Source organism: Rousettus aegyptiacus, unplaced genomic scaffold (genome assembly GCF_014176215.1).
Source record: "Rousettus aegyptiacus isolate mRouAeg1 unplaced genomic scaffold, mRouAeg1.p scaffold_m13_p_12, whole genome shotgun sequence".
In the NCBI taxonomy this organism is placed as follows: Eukaryota; Metazoa; Chordata; class Mammalia; order Chiroptera; family Pteropodidae; genus Rousettus; species Rousettus aegyptiacus.
In genome coordinates, this window is record NW_023416287.1 from 51,801,110 (window position 1) to 51,822,281 (window position 21,172).

The 21,172-nt window shown below is 37.9% G+C and overlaps 1 protein-coding gene across 3 annotated transcripts in view; it reads left to right on the forward strand.

Moving 5' to 3' along the window:
* Positions 1 to 21,172, forward strand: part of AKAIN1 (A-kinase anchor inhibitor 1) — a 75,610-nt gene that overhangs the window by 14,404 nt on the left and 40,034 nt on the right. The window contains exon 1 of one of the 3 annotated variants that reach the window (XM_016120980.2): positions 16,904 to 17,066. The exons of the other annotated variants lie outside the window; for them this stretch is intronic. Within the exon in view, the coding sequence (XP_015976466.2) occupies positions 17,051 to 17,066 (16 nt within the window). The 5' untranslated portion in view covers positions 16,904 to 17,050. Of the gene's footprint in view, positions 1 to 16,903; positions 17,067 to 21,172 lie in introns of those variants that run through there. 3 annotated transcript variants of the gene reach the window in all.

The following is a 21,172-nucleotide window of genomic DNA, read 5'->3' on the forward strand; positions in this document are numbered from 1 at the left end:
TTGGTTCCTCTTTATCTTCCTGAGTTCTGAATATTGACTGCCCAGATCTTAATTCTTTGACCTCTTTTTTATATTCACTTCCTTAGTGATCTTGTTCAGGCTCATAGATTAAGTACCACATATAGAACTGAAGACTCCCCAATTTCTATCTACAGCCTAGGCATTTCTTTGAACTCTAGACTAGTGTATCTAACTTGAGAGCTCTTCTTGGATGTCTAATGCATGTCTCAAGTTGAATATATCCCTAAGGGAGTTTCTGATCCTCATTTCTGAACCTACTCCTTCTGAAGTTTACTCCATCTAATTAAATGGAAACTTCATCTTTCCCGTTGTCCTGGCCAAAAACCTGGAAGTTATCCTTGATTTCTCTCTTTCTTCTCAAACTCTATATTCAATCCATCAGCAAATACTGTTGGCTCCCTTTTCAAAATATATACAGAATCTGATCACTCTTCTCCAGTTTAACATCTGATGCTCTGGTCTGAGACACCATATTTACTTGGCTGGGTTACAGCAGTAGCCTCCCAACAGGGCTTTCTGCATCTGCCTTTACTCTCCATTCAGTATCTTCTCAACCTCGTACCTAGAGCAGAACTTTTCAAACATAAATCAGATCATGTCATTCCTCTGCTCAAAACCCTCCAGTGGCTTTTCATTTCAGTCAGAGTAGAGCCAAAGTCCTTATAATTGCCTATAAGGTCCTATATGATATGGACCTCCTGTTAATGCTCTTATTTATCTCTGCTTTTTCCTTTTTTCTCTCAGCCTCACCTACATGATGTTATTGGTATTTCTTAAAGATTCCATGTACACTGCCACTTACGAGACTTTTTACTTTTTTCCCCCCTCTGTTCAGATGTCCACTTTCATTGCTTTCTCACTGTTTTCCATGTCTTTTCTTAAATGTCACCTTTTCAATGAAACCTTATCTGATCACACACAGTGCTTGACCCATAACAAATACTCAGTATTTGTTCAGTGAATGAATTAATGAATCCTAGTGTGTATAGTGAGTAGGCAATTCAATTTATGAGCTTGGGGCTTGGAGAAGAGGTCTTCACTAGGGAAATAAATTTGGGACTCATTGGCATATAGAGAGGGTGGCCATATATTCAAGTTGGCCCTGAACAATCTGGGTATAATTGCTGATAGAACCTTTACTTCCCTTTTCAAAATGCTCTCATTTGAACGATAAGTTGTGTAGTCCTCCTAAGTGAAACCTTAAGGCCAGATTGCCTAGAGAAAGCCTACAGAGTGAAAACAGAAGAGGATCTAGAAAGAGCCCTTAAGTTCTCTAACTTGTAAAGGCTTCTAGGAGGAGAGGAATCTGAAAATGAATTTGAGGAGCAGTCAGAGAAGAAGGAGCAAAACCAGGAGAAAGCACAAATGGTGAGAGAAGAGTAGTGCAAAAGGGAGAGGGTAGCCAATAGAGTCCAAGTCTACTAAGAGATCAATTAAGATTAGACTGGAAAATAGCTATTAGATATCTTGGACCTTTTGGTGGAGTGATTAAGGAAGACCGATGGAATAGTTGGAAGAAAATGCAAGTTACAGAAAATTCAAGTATTTTGATTGTGAATATAAGAGAGAATGGCAAATTCTGGATTACCCATTTAGCAGATTGAGATATGCTTAAGGCAAAGCTCCTAGTATGCAGAAGCACCAAAACAAAACAAATTTGAAAAGAATTTAGTAATTGACAATTTGAAAACAAGGAATTAAAGAAGTCATCATGAAAAATTAATAATTTTATTGAGCTTTCTGTCATTATTTTAATGTTTGCATTAAATATGGGAAAGAATACATTAATACCTAGGTTCTCTGAATGATCTAATCTGGCCCTGAATATGGTTATAGTTGGAAGTGGGTGTGGCATGTTTTCTGGTTTTGTTTGCAACCTATTTGAGCTTGTTTAAATGTTGACGGAAAGGATCCAGATGAGAGGGACCAGCAGAATACATAGAATACATAGAAGAGATAATGGTGGCATTTTATCTGAGAAGGTGGCAGGGGATTGGATCTGAGGACAGATGGGATGATTGGCATTAGGTGGGTTGAGGATTACCTCTCTACTGTAACTAAAAGGATGAAAAGAGGCTGGGCACATACATAGCTGGGTTTGTAGAGTTGGATAGAAGAAGGAGAGGGCACTGCTATCTGAAGTCTTCAATTTCTCTGAGAGAAGAAGGAACTGAGAGTTAGGGAGGTGACTTAAAGCAGTTAGAAGAGTGAGCAGGTCACTGACTAAGAAAATGTTAAGGGCTCCTTTAGGGTTGATAATCATGAATCATCAGTAGACATTTCTTCAGTTACCTGCATGATTGCAGGAAATAATAGGCTTTGTCTTTGATCGAGCAAAGATCACTGAGGGAAAAGTATTTATAAGTGGGATTATTTTAAGTGGCCAAGTATCCACTTTTTGTTGTTGTTGTTGTTTTGGCTATATAATGAGTCAATATATATGTGGGGAAATTGTAGGGATAGTTTGAAGAAAAACACTCTGGAAGGTAGTAAGTCTTTTGTGTTTTATTTCCTTCAGAAATGAGTGAGATTGAGTAAGACTAAGGTTTTCCTCAGAGGTAAATTCTCACTGGATTGAGTGGGAGTCAAGAGACCTGAGTCATAGTCCTGGTTCTGCCGCTAGTTAGGTTCTCTCTCTGGGTTTTAGTTTTAGAATTCTAGGGAAAAAGCTGTGAATAGGTGATCTTATTTTCCTTTCACTTCTAAAATCTATAAGTCTATGACCTTCTGTCTCCATCTTGGCTGCTTTCAAATGACAAGCAGTGGTGTAAATCATAGACTTCTTTTTGGAGTTGGAATTGTTCTTGCAGATCATCTGATTATGAGTTTGTGCTCTGAGATACTGGCTTCTGAGGGGATGTGATGATCTTGACCCTTCTTGATAACTAGAGTTTTGAACCAATTAAGAGATAAGGCAAAGAAGTCAGGCAGACATAGATTAAAACATTGTTTTTATTACTGATAAATCTGACATTGGAGAATGTAGCTTAGAGCTATGGGCAAATGGGCTATTTAATAATGAATTCCAGGATGAGGTAGATTTACCCATCAGAGTCATGGGTAGCACAGAAAATTTCAGGCCTTCTCACATTATACCATAAGGAAGCAGAGAACACAGGCTTTCTGCAGGCAGCCAGGTCCTTAAAGGCAAGGAGAAGGAAGGAAGAAGTAGACATCAATTATCAGGTTCTCTCCTAAACTCATTAATCAAGTAGGTTACTCCTCCTTAGGGGAGAGATATAGATTGGGCAAAGAGGGGGAGAGAGTACGAAGGAGTGGGAGTGAGAGAGAAAGGGAGGAAGGGAAGGAAGAAGGGAGTGAGAAAAGAGAGTGAAAGAGAGAGAGAAGAGAGAGAGGGAGGGAGGGAGGGAAGAATGAGGAGGGGGATAAGAAAAGAGAAAGACAGGTCAGGGGTATGAAGGTATTTCATTGGCTTCTCTTCTCAGCCTTTGCTGCTTTCTCCTCATTTTCCTGATTTCTAAACACTGGAATGTTTAGGGCTCAGTCCTTAGAACTCTTATGCATCCTATTCTCTTCTCATTTTCTCTCCTCTAGTCTCATGGCTCTATAAATACTGAAGATTCTGGATGCATTGACTGCCTTATTCATAATAGTATTTCCAGGGTTTAGCACAGAGACACTCAACAAATGCAATTGAGATAAATAAACTTTGGGGGTTGTATAAAAGAAGGAGGAAAGAAAGTCATGAGATAGAAATAATTCAGTCCTGGGCTCAGAGTCCCTAAGTAGAAATTCCCAAAAGCACAGTACTGTCACTTTCAGTAACAACTCATAGTTTAAAATTTAGTTAAATTGAAGCATGAGGCTGTTTGGGTGGGCTTGGGCCTAGAGAAGAGATAAGAAGTCCTACTTCAGAGATAGCTCTCTCTCTCTCATGAATTATTATTATTAATATTATTTTTTATTATTTTACCTCAATAGTAGTTTTATTAAACAGAGGATCTCCTTGATTTGGGCCAGGATATTTTGTAACTATAGTAAGCTGCTGTTTGTAATGGGAATTTGTTTTTTCAAGAATTCTAGGGAAAAAGAAAGAACTGATATTCTATACAGTCTAACTCTAGGGATCCAGAGAAGTAGAGGATCTATAGAGATTCTGACCAAGGAGACACAGTATCGTCAGAGTGGGATTTATGGGAACCTTTCCAAGGTTTATTGACGGTCAAGGTTGTCATGGTGCAAATATGGACTCTAAGCAATTATTGTTCTCTAACCAGCATGGCAGGGCAGTCTTGATAATATGATACATACATTGTAAATGTATATGCCTATGTACAGGGTACAGATTCAGTGGTCAATAGAGATATGGTATTCAAAAATAAGTACATAAAAATACTGGTGGTGATCAGATTTTCCTTGTGTGTTGGGACTGCTGTTTGTTTAAAATCTCAAATCTCAAGACCAGTGTCAAAAGAATGATTTTCTATGGACAGAGGCCCATTTATCTATAGTTATTTGTCTATTAAAGTTAACCTCTATACACTTTTGCCTATGATTTTCTAATTTTAACTTATATAAAACTCGTCTCTGTAAAGTTGGACGTTATCTGCCCATTGTTTGAATTCTGTAGTCTTTCTTTACACTGTTACATGGCATTTAATTATGTTCTGCCTGGCAATTTGGTGGTTTATGTGTATGTCTCACACCTTTATTAAAATGGAAAATTCTTAAGGGCAGGAATCATATCTTATTTTTATATCTCAAACAGCAATTAACTTTCTGCCTTGCATGTAATAGGTATTCAGCAAAAATATGTCAAATGATTATTTAATGAATAATCTTAAACATTTTTCATACCATTTTAAAGGGATTTCACACTAACTTATTCTCAACTTATTTCTGTAAGAAGCAGCTTTTTGCAGAGGAAAATATTGCGTAGATTTTTGGAATTAAGCCAGGTCACAAAAGTTGATATTTCATAACAAAAGTGACAACTTCTATGATGGTTGCTACTACTACAGCCTCTAATTGCTGTTCATTAACCAAGCATTGTACTTTATTATTTGTTATATCACTTAATTTTCTTCCAAACCCTATGTGTTGGGTATTAAATTTTCCATCTTGGCATTTAGAAAATAGAGGTTTGGGAATATGCCTATATTCTCGCACTGTCTTACTCTTAATGTTTCTTTCTTCATCCTACATGGTCCTTTTCTAGTTTGTCATATGAACTCAAATTGTATTTTCAATATACATCCTTGTAATATGATAAAATGATCAACAAATGCTCATCCAAAATGGAAATAAAGGTATTACCCTAAAGATGGGATAAACTATGGATAGTGCTTTTCTTAAGCACAAAATCTCACACAGAAAGTGGATAAAATAAAAATTTATTTAGAAAACATATTTAAGAAAGTAATAATAATTTTCTCTTTGGTTTGGAATTTAAGTATCCAGATTAAAACCTGATCTTTGGAATAAATCATCTTAGTTTAAAAGTAAACAAGTATTTCCGTAATGCCTAGAATGGGCCCAGAACCCCAGCCTCTGAGGAACAGGAAAGAAGGCCCATATGAAGTTTCTAGGAACTTGAGACCTAGCAGTGTAGATGGAATTCAGACCTGAGGAGTGTGAGAAAAAGAATGGGAGAGTACTTGATTAAGGGCCCTACTTAGCCAATGTTCCCAGAGTGGTCATATCCTAGTGCCTGGCAGCTGGGAGCAGTGTGGTCTGGGACTTCTACAAGGAGATTCTGAAGAACAAGTATATTGTAGTCTATTAGTTACTATGATTACTGTTCTAATTCCTTTTATTAAACACTATGTTTATTTTATATATTATATGTTTACATATCATAGTACCTCATCATTTATTAGCAATGAGAGGATAGATATTCTAGGTAGTTAATTCTTACTTATCTTTCAGATCTCGAATCAGACGTGAATTCTTCAGTAAAGTTCTCATTGTCCTAGCTCTCTCTACCCCAGAACTAGGCTAGATGTCTTGTAATGAGCAATTACAGGATCCAGTATTTTTTTCTTAGGACCACTTAATCATATATCAGGATGTAAGCTTTCTTATTAGAATGTAAGTTCCGTGAGGGTGGAGATCTTTATTTTGTTCACTGATGAATGCTAGGTCAGTGCTTGGCATATAATATGTACTCAAAATTATTTGTGGAGTAGAAAATAAAATCACTACTTACTTTCTAGGTATCACTTACTTTTGTATTATTCTTGTCTCAAATTGCTGCATTTTTATTAATAACTACTCACTTTGGGGTCATCAGACTAAGAAGAAAAAGAGACAAAGATTTCTCTTGCACTTGGGCCTTAGGGTAAGAAGACACTTTTAGTTGTATAGAAGGCTGGTAATGAAGATGCCTGGTCCTAAGGCCTCCCTGATGAAGACATCTTTTTTTTTTTTATCCCTTCTGCACTCACAAAGAGCCTACGCCTGTTAAGCAACATCTAGGGGGAAAGTGGATGAAACTAAATGACCAATAACATAGGGGAAGCTGAGGATGAGTAGCAGGTCCTACTTGAGGGAAGAAGATGTTGTCCAGGAGAAGAGTAACTTCATAAGTTAAGGATGAAGACTTTCAAAGCCCTTTCATGCCATTCAAAGCGGATGCTTTGAGGTGCCTGGGAATGGGCAATTTGAACCTGAATTAAAGAACTATTCTGCACATCCTTCTGAATTCTATGTGTGTGGTAGAGATCAGCTCAAGAAAAGCTTTGTGCTCAGTAATGAATTATGCCAACCCTACTTCTGAAGTTAATGGCAAATTACAGGTGAAAACATATAATACCTTAGCTTTAAGCATAAACCCTAGTCTACTTGTGTACTTATGTCTTAGTTTGTTCTATGTCATACCAGTGCAGTAAGCATCAAAATGTATTGATTGAACAATCATAACAAAGATGCCAGATGCCTTGTGTCAGGGAAATGTGCATAGTAAGGATTTCTATACACATTTGAAGAATGAAAATATTCGGCGGTAAAGTGTCAAAAAATTTCAAAACTGACATACTGGAACATCCTCTATCTCTGCGCATTACATGTGTGAAGAGCTGACCAATCAGAAATTTTTAGTTATTTATGAAATAAAAAAGCAAATATTAGGAGGTGGTGCTGTTGCAAATTCTGACTCTTCTGTAGTTCCAGAGACTGCTCCTGAGGCCCAACCTTGCTCTTTAAAGTGCCAAGCTGGTCTGCCAGCGTATTCCACAATGTACGCTGTTTTCTGCATCAAGAGCCCACTCAAACCACAGAGCTTTTCTGGAGAGAAAATTCTATCCTTAGGACCTAGGGTTCTGGGGAAAAGGGAAGGGTGTGCACAATAGCCTCTTTTGACTACTATATCCTTGGACAAAGACTTCTGTGTTAAAGGCCTGAGTATTCAAAGTGTTGAATACAACCAGCTTTATCTAAATTAGGTAAGAGTCCAGTGATTGTTGAGAGGGCTAAGATTTTACTTACAACTTAGGCTTAGTCTGAGCCCATTCTGAGTAGAAAGCAGACTCTCCTACTTTTGCTGCTAAAGATGGTGTAGATGGGAAACACATTCTGTTGATATTATTGACAAAGTTCTTTTCCCATTCAAATCTACTCTGTCTAAAACTGAGAGAAGTAGTTGATATGCTGAGAAAAATAACAAATTATCCTAGAAACCTATCCAGTAAAATAATTCTTCAAAATAAGAATTAAATAAAGACACTTTTAGATAAACACAACCAGAGTTTATTATGAAAAGATCTCCCACTATAGGGATTTTTAAACTGAGCCAGCTATATATATGTTGACAAGCAAATATTGATTCTATAAAACAATAATATCTAACTTTAGGAGAAAATAGCTAGAACTAAAATATTAGATACTAGTAATGTATACACTGAGAAGAATGAGATCAGAGTCAAAGCATTTTAAAGACATACTACTGTTGGGGAGAGGATAAACAGACTAATTTTGATTACCTTTAATACAGTTAAGTTATTTTTAAAGGTATAACAGCGGTGTGATTATGTTCAAATACCTAATTTTTAGAGCGATATACTGTAATAATCTCAAGTGAAATGATCTGAGATGGGCTTCAAAATATCTTGAGGTGGGAAGGTTGGAGGTATGGGTGCAGGTATAGATGAAATAAGATTTGCCATAAGTTAATATATATCTGTACTGGGTGAGGGATATACTGGGGGTGGGGGGTGGTGCTGGTGGAATTCATTATATTATCCTTTCTACTTCTTTATATATTTGACATTTTTCATAGTAAAAATGTTTTAAATATACACACATATAATTTCTAATAGTATATATACACATGTGATTGCACAGACACATATGTAAATATAACAAAAGATGTGTGTGGCAGAGATAGCGCTAGTATTCAACAAGCCCTGTTTCATTTATATAAACTTTTAAAAATCAAACTAGTTCATTGTATTCTTTCAAACATTCATTGATTCAATAAACATTTTAAAATATGTATAGTTTCTACTATGTACTAAGAATGCTGGGCATTCAGTTGAAAGGAAACCTGTTGAGTATCTCATAGTTACTGAGGGGAAGCAAGTAATTATTACAATCCAATGCAGTACTAACAATAAGAGATAAACATAGAATTCTTGGGACACAGGGGAGGTCACCTAATCCTGTGTAGGTTATGAAAAGCTTCCAGAAGGAGGCCTGGATCTTTTCTGGAAGAATAAGTAGAAATTAGTCAAGTAAAGTGGAAATGTGAGTAGGTCATTCCAGGCTGAAGAAAGACATGAATAAAGATATCAGACTAGGACCATCAGGGAACAACATTTGTGTACAGGGCACGGGATAGTTCAGTTTTGCGGGAATGTGAAGTAGAAGGTAGAAAGTGCTGACATAAAATTAGATAGGTGGAGGCCAGATGAAATGTGTAGGACATATTTAGAAGTTATTTGGATCTTTTATCTTGTAGACAATGTAGCATTATCAAATTTTTAGTTTTTTCTTTGAAGAAGAGTGACACAGTTACATGTTTAGTGTCCCATTTTCTACAGATAACTCTGGTAACTATGTGGTAAATTAAGGATTAATTTGGCCCACTACCTGTTTTTGTAAATAAGGTTTTATTGAAACAAAGCCACACTCATTTATTTGTATGACTGCTTTCCCATTCTGAAGGTGAAGTTGAGAGATTTTAAAAGAGATAAACATAAAGCAGATGACTATAAGCAGAAGACTATGAAAACATGAGACCAGGAAACCAGTTATGACTGTTGTTGTACTAGACCATGTGAGAGATAACGAGGGTTTGATTAGGGCAGAGGTGATAGGGATGGAAAGTAGCTGGTAAATTTAAGAATTATTTAGAAAGTAAAGTCAACCAAATTAAGGGTCACTTGTAGATTTTTAGTGTAGATGAAAGATGCTGGACCAATTGAGAGAGAGTAAGATTATAGGAGAATGTTAAAATGGGAGGAAAGATGACAAAAATTTGAATGAAGTGTGTCTAAGATCCCCGATATCAACCCACGTGTCACCTCATTCGTGAGCCTCAGGATCAAGAAGGTCTGAGGTTTGAGATTGGGATAAGGGTGGCTGTTGCAGTATGGTAAAAAATAAAAAAATACATAAAAATAAAAATTAAAAAAAAGATTATTTAATGGTTTGTTTTTTAAGCTATGCCAAAATATCTTTGTAAATGTTGACTATCCCATATCATCAATGTAAAAGAAGATTGTGCCTCTTTCTTTTACTTTTTATCCAATCACAGAGATTTATCCTCTTTACTTTTTTCTACCTCCCTAAACTACTACCAATGAATATCATGTAACCCTCTTTATGTCTCCTTCTTTGATTCTAATGTATAAGATAAGCTGCAAAACTGACATTTGCTAGAGTATTTTTTCAATCCGTTGAGATTTTGCTTCCAGAAATTCTCATCAGTTTGGCTCAAATAAACTCTTATTAGACTTTTTCTTAGGCTGGACTTTCTATCTTTGACACTATCTTTACTCTTTTCTCAGAAGTTATATTAAGGTCTTGTAATTTCTCCAAATTCATCTGGTCTTCCAGTCATTTCCTTTTTGAGGCTCCACCTCCCCATGGAATTTGGCATAGCCATTGGACACAGTCTCCTTTTCTGGAAGCCCTGCTAAATCTATTTCTTCTCTTTTCCTGTAAAAAAAATTTTACCCACAAACCCAGAATGAGTTTTCAAACAAAATAAAATGAATGCAAAATATTTCCTTTGGGGTGGAAAAACTAGCTATGCTTTTTCTGGCCTTTCTCCCCAACTCTTACCAATTTAATCTTGAGGTTAGGACTCAAAAAACTTTTTCCCCTCTGCTCCTGCAATTAATTAAAAGCATTGGCTTTCAAGACTTTACTCTCTGCTTTGCATTTCAAGCACATATTTTAAAATTCAAATGCCAAGATTGGGCCTAATGTCTACAATTTTTACATAAAATAGTGTAAACATCAATTACTATGAAAACTATTAATTTCAATTTCCAATTGTTATTATGCTACTTAAGCATTATTAACGTATTGAAAGACCTTTATAGTATTTTCTCCTTAGATTATTTGGCAATGTCTCAGTATTTGTAACTATTCACTCCCCCTCCCCCACAGTTAGACACCAAGCTGTGTGGTTCATGATCTTCTCCACCTTTGTCCACTCACCATTCAGGATGACTCTAAACAGCCCTGACACTTCACTCTTTCACTTCCTCTCTGCTGATTGTTTAGCAGTCTTTTACAGGAGCACTCCCAAGACTTTGTCTTCCAAAAGAGCTCCACAGCTGAAACCTTAAACTCAGAAATCCTGCCTGCAGTTCTGCCAGCTTTCGTATTTGCACTTGTGGGGCTGGCCTTTCAACCTCGTAACTTCTAGTCCAGAATGACCTTGTATTTCCTTTGTCCTTAGAGAGTTCCTCATGACTTAATTTCTTTCCCTCCCCAACTTGGATCCCATGGGTTTAATGGCATTCTCATTTGTTAAAGGAAAATTCAGCAATCATAAATTTTGAAAAGATGTCATTGGCTTTATTTAGTGATTCATGAATAGGGTAGCATCCAATCCGATGTACAGGTCCAATCCTTAGTGTTCGGTTGCTCATGGGCACCATTACGCCAGCAGGAAGGTGGCTCAATACCTAAGATGGCCAACACCTCACGACCCAAGTTACAGCAGAGACTTCCCTGGCGGCAAGATCAGCCAAACGGAAAAGTCTCCGCCTATAACCCCACCGACATCCTGGGCCAAAACCTTTAAAAACTGCGCCTATACCCCAGGCACGCGCGACTTCCCTGTCCCCTTTGCTGGACCAGCAAACCTCACCCACAGACCCTAATAAAGCCTGTTTTATACTTCGCTTTGGTTCAATTGCACCCTCATTTTCGTCTCCTCCGGCCGATCACTTAGTACAGACAAAAGAGCTGTACTAAGTGAGAGATTTTTATAGAACAAAGTGATTGGGAACAAGTAAGTTATACCAGGCATTTGCTAATGGTTAAAGCAAGGTTATGTTCCTCATATGGAACAAAGAGAAGTCTTGGAGCTGGTAACTTGTGCTGAGTGAGTAAGCACTGATTGATTGACTTACACCTTCCTTTTCTGGGAGAACTGAGCATAGAAACTTAGGTAAGTTTTGGTTCGCCGATGGGAGGGTTTAGCAGGAGTGAATCCATCTTGGGCCGACTTTAGATATTTTAACACATACATGCTCTGACTTCATGTGACCACACCATCTGACAGCTTTGTAGATAAATATTTGGAGACCTCAGCCGCATCTGTGTTCTTCTCTCCTTCTTCCTTTTTCCTCCCCTTGTGGTTTCTTTTTTTTTTTTATACTGGACTCTAAGCTAGTTGAAAGCGTACCTGTATTTTATGACTCTGAACCTTCAGTATCTGTTGCTGTTTTTAGTATTGATCCTTTGATCAATAAATGCTTGTGGAATAAATTACTGAAGAGTAATGCTGTTTTAAAAATAAATTGCAACATTTTATATTTAATTACTCATTCATCAATTATTCATATTAGCTAATTACAGTAGTTCAAAGGTATTGAATAGAAAATGTAAAATTATTTCAGATGTAAAGCATTTTTAAAACTTAGGAAAAATTGAGTTAGCATACTTTATAGTTAATTCTAACTCTCAAAATGTCCCATTTTTAGAATATTTGCACTCATATTTAAATATTAGATGGTTAAAATATGCTATTTAGATTAACTTTATAGCAGTATAATTTACATTAAGTAAAATGCACTAATTATAAGTATATAGTTTAATGAGTTTTGACACATGTATATACCCATACAACCATCACTAAGTGTAAAGATAAGGAGCAGTTCCATCATCCCCAATCATTGATCTGCTTTCCGTCACTATAACTTTGTAAGCCTTTTCTAGAATTTCATATAAATGAAACCATACAGTATGTACTGTATTGCAGGGGTCCCCAAACCCTGGGCAATGAACTGGTACCAGTCTATGGCCTGTTAAGAACCAGGCTGCACAGCAAGAGGTGAGCAGTGGGTCTGTGAGCGAAGCTTCATCTGTATTTTCAGCCACTCCCACCGCCTCAGCTCCACCTCAGATCATCAATCATTAGATTCTCATAGGAAAAATGGTCCCTAGTGCCATAAAGGTGGGGACTGCTGCTCTCTTGTGTCTACCTTCTTTTGCTATGATGAATAAAGCCATTGTTAATGTTCATGCATAAGTCTTTATGTGGACACAGATTTCATTTCTCTTGAGTAACCACCTAGGAGTGGAATGGATGAGTCTTAGGGTAAATAAATACTTAATGTTATAAGAAACTATAAAACTGTTTTCCAAAAATGATTTTAACATTTTACATTCCCACCAGCGGTATATGAGAGTTCTAGTTGTGCCATATTTCATCAACACTTGTCATTGTCAGTCCTGTTAATTTCCCCCATTCTACTGGGTTTATAATGATACTTCACTGTGGTTTAAATTTACATTTCTCTGATGACTAATGATGTTGAGAAGTCGTCATGTGCTTATAGGCCATAGTAATTTATTCCTTTTGTGAAGTATTTGCTTAAACATTTTGGCAAGTTTCAGTTAAGTTGTTGTCTTCTTGAGTTGTAAGAGTTATGGATACATTTCGTGTGTGTGTGTGTGTGTGTGTGTGTGTGTGTGTGTGTATTCATATATGTAAAATGAATATTTTCTCCTAGCTGTAGCTTGCATTGTCATTTTCTTAGCAGTATTTTTCATATAGCAAAAAATTTTAATTTTGAAGTCCCATTTGTCAGTTATTTTCTTTTATGATCCATGCTTTTTGTGTGTTATATAGGAAATCTTTGCCTGCTCTAAGGTTGCAAAGAATCTCTCTTATGTTACAAGTTGATTTTTAAAATAGGTTGAGAAGTAACCAATGAATCAGTATTGCTGTGAGCTTAGTTAGCTACCATGGTCTAAAGAATAATTCTTCTCCGATACCAAAATCCTTGTATAGTATACTGTGACTCTCCTAATTCTGAACTGAGCCTTTGAATAGAGATGAAGAGCTTTAAATCATTGTTTAAAAAATTATAAGTATTTCTAAAAGTAATGATAGATTTATTCTTAAACATATAGCTCAAGTGAGCAGAATATGAGAATAGTACCCAGTTTCTCAACTTGGACTGTACTGAGGCTCTCTTCTTTGTCATTATACTTTTTTAAAAGTTTGAAATTCTTTTTTTTTTCTGACTTGTTTTAAAAAAAATCTTTTTTGAATCTCTTAGTATTCTTCCAAGTCTCCAAATAAAATCATTGGTTCTGTCAGGTAACATTTTTCCCCTTGTGCCTGCAAGTTCATCTAGCTCCTTGCTCAATTATCCCTAGGGATAGGAGTGTCCAGTTTGATAAGCTCAGCACAATAGCAAGAAAGTTGGGGCATCTAGTCCAACTTATTTACTCTCCTTCTTCCTATCACTATCCCCATCATTGGCTAGAAATTAGGGTGCTAGAATAAGGTAGATGCTAGTGGTGGTGGTGGCGGCTGCCTCTTTGATAGATATCTATCTCAAAATCCAGTGGATTGTTTGAGAAGAGATTGATTTGCCTCGATGGAGGTCTTTAAGCAGACAGAGTGAGACAATATTGGGAACCTAAGCCTCGGTTATGGAGTAAGACTGGGTAAATGATATATCAAAGAACCTGGATCATATGGTAGAATAAAAGGGAATTTTTATTTTTCTCTGAGGCATTTTATCATTAAATTGATCATTTACATTAAGATATAAAAGCTATAGTAGGATTATTAGGGTATTTAAATTAAACTGACAGAATAACAACTCCGGTAGAAGTAAAAATTGGAGATGATATTGTTAAATATAAAATTTAGTGATGAAATAACTGTAAACAAAAATAATTAAAGTGCCTTGGTTTTATTGGGAATAGAATTAATTGCTCTTACTAAAATATAATCAAGCAAAAACTGGATTGGGAGTATATTGTCCTCTGGCTGGGTAGCAGTGGTGTATTGAGTAGAGATAACGAAGAGATGATGGCAGGAAGAAGGGCAGAGAAGAGGATGGAGCTGAGAAGAAATTTTTTCTTCTGTCATTGACCTGTTGCTTTGGTTTTTACTGGATTATATTACCTCCTATCGCCACAGTAGGCTAATCAAAGGAGATATGGGACCATTTTTTGGGCATTTTTTCTTTCTGCTACCATCTAGGCCTCTATTTAGCTTAGAAGTCTATGGGGCTCCTTCCTTATATAACATTTAGAAAGATGCACTCTGAGGTTGGAGAGGATGTAAGAAATTTATTTCTTTTTAAATGCTGATACATCTAATAACTTGCTGCTCAAAATATAGTCTGTGAACCAGCAGCACCTGCAGAATCAACATTACCTGAGAACTTGTCAGAAATACAGAATCTAATGACCCACTCTGCTCTCCTGAATTATCATAATCTGTATTTTAATTCTCCATGAGATTCACATATGATAAACATATTTAGTGTGCATTCTTGTAGGATGTCATCTACTCCCAGGGTATCAGTAATTTCCTGGAATGGGTTTAACTAAGGTTGTGCTCTCTCTTAATTAATCTATTATCACATTTAATCCTCACAACAAGCCTTAGAGATATGCTGATCCTTATATCAAAGATGAGACAATGAAGTAATTTATCCAAGATCACATAACTATACATGATGAAGATGTTATACTTGGGTCTGATTGGTTTCCAAGTCTTTTTTCTTTTCCTATACTCTATTGGTTTTTCTTGAACTAATCATGTCCAATTGTTTATGCTTTAGGAGAATAAAGCTCATTAAAAATAAAGATTATAAAAGAGAGCCCTATCGAGTGTGTTAAAAGAAAAAAAATCTTTCAATCATTCAAAGACTTTTAAGCAGTGTTTCACATTTCTCATGGCAATAAAGCAAATAAGACAGAGTGAAGCATCATTGGTCTCTGGCTTTTGGTGTAACTTGGGGAAGTGAGAGGACTGCATCCTGTCATGCCCACACTTTATCCTGCCCATCTGACTTGTATCTTGTTGCTGAGGCAGGACCCATCTGTTCAAGCCTGTGTTGAGCCAGGTGCTAAGAGCAGTACTGATTGTGTTATGTTGAGGTTGCCCATATGCCTTCATGCAAACTGTAGTCAAGGACTGTAAGACTATTTGCATTTTTAATCTATCAGATGGCTTGAACAAAACCAATGCCAATAAGGCTATTTGAATGTTTTATATTTGCTAAAGGAGTGTGGAACTTATGGTCACCAATAAAGTCATTAAGAAATATTATATTTTCAAAATAGCTGTATTTTCCAGGGAGAGGTGCAAGTGATGAAACTCTATAAAACACTGGAGATGACCCTGATCAACATTTGTTCTTGGAAAACTCTATCCAAAAATAGAGGATTAAAGCCAAACCAACTGACATCTGCCTTGAGACTGGAGGATCCTTTGTTATTTTAGCTCTGGGGTTGTAACCCAGATGGACTTGTTTCAAGCCGGGTAACATGTAGTGTGGGCTTCCCACATTGCACAAGCATTTCTTGGGTGAACTAGATACTGCTTTAAAGTGAGCAATGGATTTAGAAGCACGAAGTGAGTATGAGGTATGTACCAGTATCTTAGAGTAGAACTGGGTATATATACATAGACACAATTTTCAGTTTGGTGAAGGCAAGGGAAGCACTAATATTTCTTTATGGGTTTCAGCTGTTCTCACACTTGAAGGGGACTCTGTTGGCCTATCATTTCATAGGATTTGTGAGTTTGTCAGTGGATGAGACCAGCCTCATCGAGATCTCTTTCCTTTGCTCTGTCTGGCCCTGCTTTCTCTAAAGTGATGATGACCTTGAGGGCCTTCAAGCTTAGGAGCTTTTAGAGCCGGATTGGCTGCTTGGGAGCAGGGCCTGACAGGAGCGCCCTCTTCATGCCTCCATATTCACCCTGTCCTTCCCTCCAGCTGTCTTTCTGACGTTAGCACAAGACTGGGACTCAGAGCCAGAGAGGAGTTCTGGACCCCGAGGACCGTTTAACTTGGAGGTCCCAACCGCCCTGTTCAGAGCCAGCCCAACTCGGAGAACTGAGCCTCTAGAACAAAGCTTTTGCATTATTTTTTAAAAAGGGCAAACCTATCTTAAATGTCAGTCCAATATCCACGGGGGCGAGCGACAGCAGGTAATTAGAAGCAATTAGCTGTCCCCCTGCCGGGAAGCTGGGCAATTACCTTTTTCTCGCTTCCTCTTCCGTCCTTCTCTCTCTCGTGGAAGCGGTAGAAGTGCTTTGCTCTCTAAGCAGCTATGTAAGCTGAGCTGGCGCCGGAATGAGGGATGAATTGAGCAGGGATTCCGTCTCCTCCTCCAGCCGCCGCGGTGGCCGCCGGCGGAGCAGTGCATTGTGGAGGCTGAGCGCGCCGCAGCAGCTGGAGCTGCGGCCCCGGCATCGCGGCGGGGAGCTGTCCGAGGTGCTGACCTCCCTGGCCGGCAACCGGCCCGCGCCCTGCGCGAGTACCTGCACCGGACCCCTCGAAGTCTTGGCTTTCCTCCCACATTCCGTCTGTCTGTCTCTCTTTACCTAGGGGCGTAGCGGCTGGAGGAAATCATGGTGTTCGCTCCAGGTACACCTGCACCTTGCTTTTTCATCAAGTGTCCAGAGGGGAGCGGGGAAGCAAATGGAGACAATGGGGAGAAAAGGCCTTTTACCTTATGACCCATCTGCGCGTTTCGGAGTTACTGTCTGAGTGAGGGGCGGGAGAGTGCCCTTGTGCGGCATCTTCGCCCCTCTCCCCAGTCCTGCCCCATATGTCCTCTAACAATCTCCAGCCATTGTCCCGCCGCTTTTCTTCCCGCCTGGCTTCTCCACATCCCATAGGAGCTCAGATACCTTGAGAACTGGCACCTTCGCCAGCGTCACAGGCACCTACATGGGCGGGAGAGTGGAGAGATGGGGCAAAGAGCAGTGGGCTTCAGGCTACTTAGGTGGGAATCTTTTTTACTCACACTTCCTCCTCTGAAGAAGTGGCAAAGTGACCCACCCGGTTCCTCTCAACCTGAAGAGAGAAGTGAGTAAAGCCCAGGGGAGTGGGACAAAGGGCAGAAGAGCGATATTCCTTAAGGAATTAGACCTGAAAGTCTGGCCGGCCGACGGCTGCAGCACAGAGGCTGCTACTTACTACTGCACTGCTGGCAGGGTTTCAGTGTTTTGATTTGTTTTGTTTTGTTTTTGATATGGCGGTGAACGACTTTGGTCTCTTCGATGCTATCTGTGGCTACAAGTTAGGGAAGAGTCAGATTTGTCTGCCTTTGACAGGCTTACCAGGGTGTGCGTGTGTGTGTGTGTGTGTGTGTGTGTGTGTGTGTGTGCGCTCGCGCGCGCACTTGCGTGCAAAGACATGGATGTGTGTTTCAGACGAGGTCGTGTGGAGTTCGGGAACAGCGAAGAAAGTGTAGTCATTGTTAGCATGTTAAACTGTCTCTAGGGGTATATGCAAAGCCTTTTCCCCTCTCTGTCTTAAATTCCAGGCTCTGTTTTCATTGAAGACTGCTGTGGGAAAAAAAGAGTAGAGGAGCCTATACCTCTTTAACTGATATGGTTCTTTAATTTGAAAGTTTGGTTCGCATTTGTTCTGGCCATGGACCTCAGATAGCTGGGAAGGAAAGTTTTTTTTTTTTTTTTTTTAATAGAATAATTCGGTCAGGACTTCAAAAGAGTCAATGAGCAGAGGAAGTTGCACCCTCCTCCCCAAATCAGGATGCTTGCTGGAGAGGGAAGAATTCAGTTTCTGTCAGTTCTGACACTGGCCACAAGCAGTGAGTCGAAGGAATCCCTAGAGGAAAGCCCAGGAGCCCTTCTGCCAGCCTCCCCCACCATCCCAAATAACTCAAAGCAAGAAATTGTTCTGCATAGTGAAGGATATTCAATGAACATAGGATCTGTAGTAAAGTTGGGAAACAACAGCTCTTTGTTGCATATATAAACAACTTAACACTTTATAAAGCACTTTCATGCTGTTAACTCATTAGGTCTTTAAACTGAACTTTGAGATTAAAAATAACATTTTTCTTTTACTACCCCAAGGGAGGCTGATTCCAGATGGTCTTGCCAGTCTTAGCTAGAGTTTTCTGACCTCAGATTGTGTCTTTTTTTTTCTTTCCATATTATACCTCAAAGCCTATCTTCCTGGAAAAAAATGCTTCGCCAGTTCCAGGGATAGCTGTTTTTTGGTTTAAGGTCAGATATAGCCAAGGGGAAGTGTCTTTCCATTTCCAAGTGGGGGATGGGCTGGAGTTGTCCAGAGTTAGGATCCTTGGGTAATGTTAACAAGGCATTTTCTAAAAGCATGATCGTGGGTGAAGGATTGTGTGATGAGCAGTGGGGAATTTCTGGAGTTGACTGATTGGTTTAAGCAACCTACTGTTTGGAGAGGGCTTTACTTTTCCAATTTTTAAATAAGTTTTGTATTAGATTGTTCTCCCCACCCCACCCCTTGTGGAGACAGTAGAAGTTATTCATAACTATCAGAGATGGCATAAATTAACTTGAATAGGATATGTACAGAAATCTATGATAAATCCCTTTTTGAGTCATTTGTTTAATTTTGAGTTTGTCTTGAAAAATTATAAGCATTTTTAGGCAATAAGAATGATGCCAAAAATATGTCAACTTACCTTTTCATCTACTAATCATATGTCTTCTAACTCATATAGTGATATTATTCTGAAAGAAAATCAGAACAATAAATTGTTTTTGAATTCTGTCCACTTTTTAGCATTACAGCCTCATCTCTAGGACTGTTTCTCTTCTAAATCTCTATAATCTGGGAATCCAGATGTTTTGTACCAGTCAAGGGAAATATACCCCCACCCCTTTCTTTAAACCGACCTAACGCTCAGTAATGGAGGAAACAGAGGAATGTGTTATGATCCCTCCAAAATTAATAACATGTGTTTCATAATCCAAGATGAATATAACAATGAATTAACAACCAGCTGTTCATAAAATTGGATCAGTGGGTACCATGCCCTTCAAAATCCACTGTAGCTTTTTGGATTTTAGCAAAGGGAAATAAGAACCCTAAGGTTCTGGCCTTGTCTCTGTGGATTGACCTGCTTTTGAATGGTTCTACTGCCTCTCTGCTTAACTTAAAGGCAAAGGTGAAAAGTGACAGGGATTCATGAAGCAAGTTTCAGTCCAGAAGTACAATGAATGAGACTATATAATTCTAGTTAGGTTTCATGCTTATCATATGGTATAAAATTTCCTTGCATTTTTTTATTTCAGTTAGTCCGCAGATTGGAAGGAACAGAGTTTAAGTTGAACAGGGTCTTTGGGTGGTTTCTCAGTTTATATAAAGCAGACAATTCAATTATTTACTTTTACTTTTAGTATTCACAGGTTTTGTAATTTAGGAGGGTTTTAATTTTATGCTCACCAATTTTTAAACCTCTTAAAGGTAAGGGACCAAAGCTTTTTTTGAAGTATTCAGTTATCCAAAGCCTAGAACTCATTTTTTCTTTCCTCTAAAGGAATTATACAAAATTAATAAAAATAAAAAGAGAAATAAAGTATAAATATGTTCGTTGTAAGTAGCATATATTCCTAAATATAGGTTAAACCTAGCTGAGGCACATGACTGAGGCTAAAGGACAAAATAAGACCCCTTGCTTCCTTTTCCTAAATCTATTTTGTTTCCTTCCCTTCTCTAGAATGAAGGTGGAATCTCTCTTTCTGGAGGAATGTAAGATTTAGAAGTATACCACCAGAGCCAGAAAAAAGTGGTGACACAACTGATATGGGGAAATATTTTGGCTTCTGTGTATAATACTAGACTGATCCAGGTTACTTAGACTCTGGCTATAGTGACAGCTTTTGTTTGGGAGGGAAAAAAGTTCTAGGGGCAGATTTCTGGCTTTCCATATGGTGCTGTTGGTTTTGCAGGAGAATATCAAGGCATTCTTACTAATTTGTGGGCAAAGTCGATGTAGAAGAAAGAAGGAAGACCATTGGATGTTGGTATCGAAAGTGAAAAATTACTCAGGAGAATGTCAATGCCATGGTTTTGCCCAAAGAATTTCAGACCCTGAACAATCAGATTATTAACTCCTCCCGCCTTTAGGAAGTCCTAATGAAGAATAGATTATGAGGTGAAAGTATGGGCAGAAGTTTCCTTATCTTTAGGCCATTCCCTACTTCCCTTAATTGTTAGTATATGGTACTTTAGAGATTAATGCACCTTTCTGTGGATGGACCTAAGACATTTTAACTTGTTTGGATTGCCTTCAAGTATTATGTGTTGCAGACAAAAAAATCTTTCTTTTTTTGCACATGAATTAGGCAAGGTGTTTCACTGAAGGATTAAAATGGTATAATTGTAAGCAGTTAGACAATCAGCCCCTTAACTTCTAAGATTAGTTTGAAAAACATTTAACGACAACAGATTAGAGAGAGCTATCAAAAATATTTAAGAAAATGACATTTTATTATAAGGCATATAGTCTTTATTTATATATATAAACTTCTTACTAATACATGAGAAATCAATAAATAAAATTATATTGCAAACTGTCTTAAATGTAAGGTTATAATCTGCCAACCCAAATAAGCTCTCTTCTGTTGTCATACAGATTAAAAAAGACTTTTATTAATTTATTATATTGAAAATATGCATACAGTTAAATTGACTTTTTGGGCATACAATTCTATGAATTTTAACAATGTATAGAG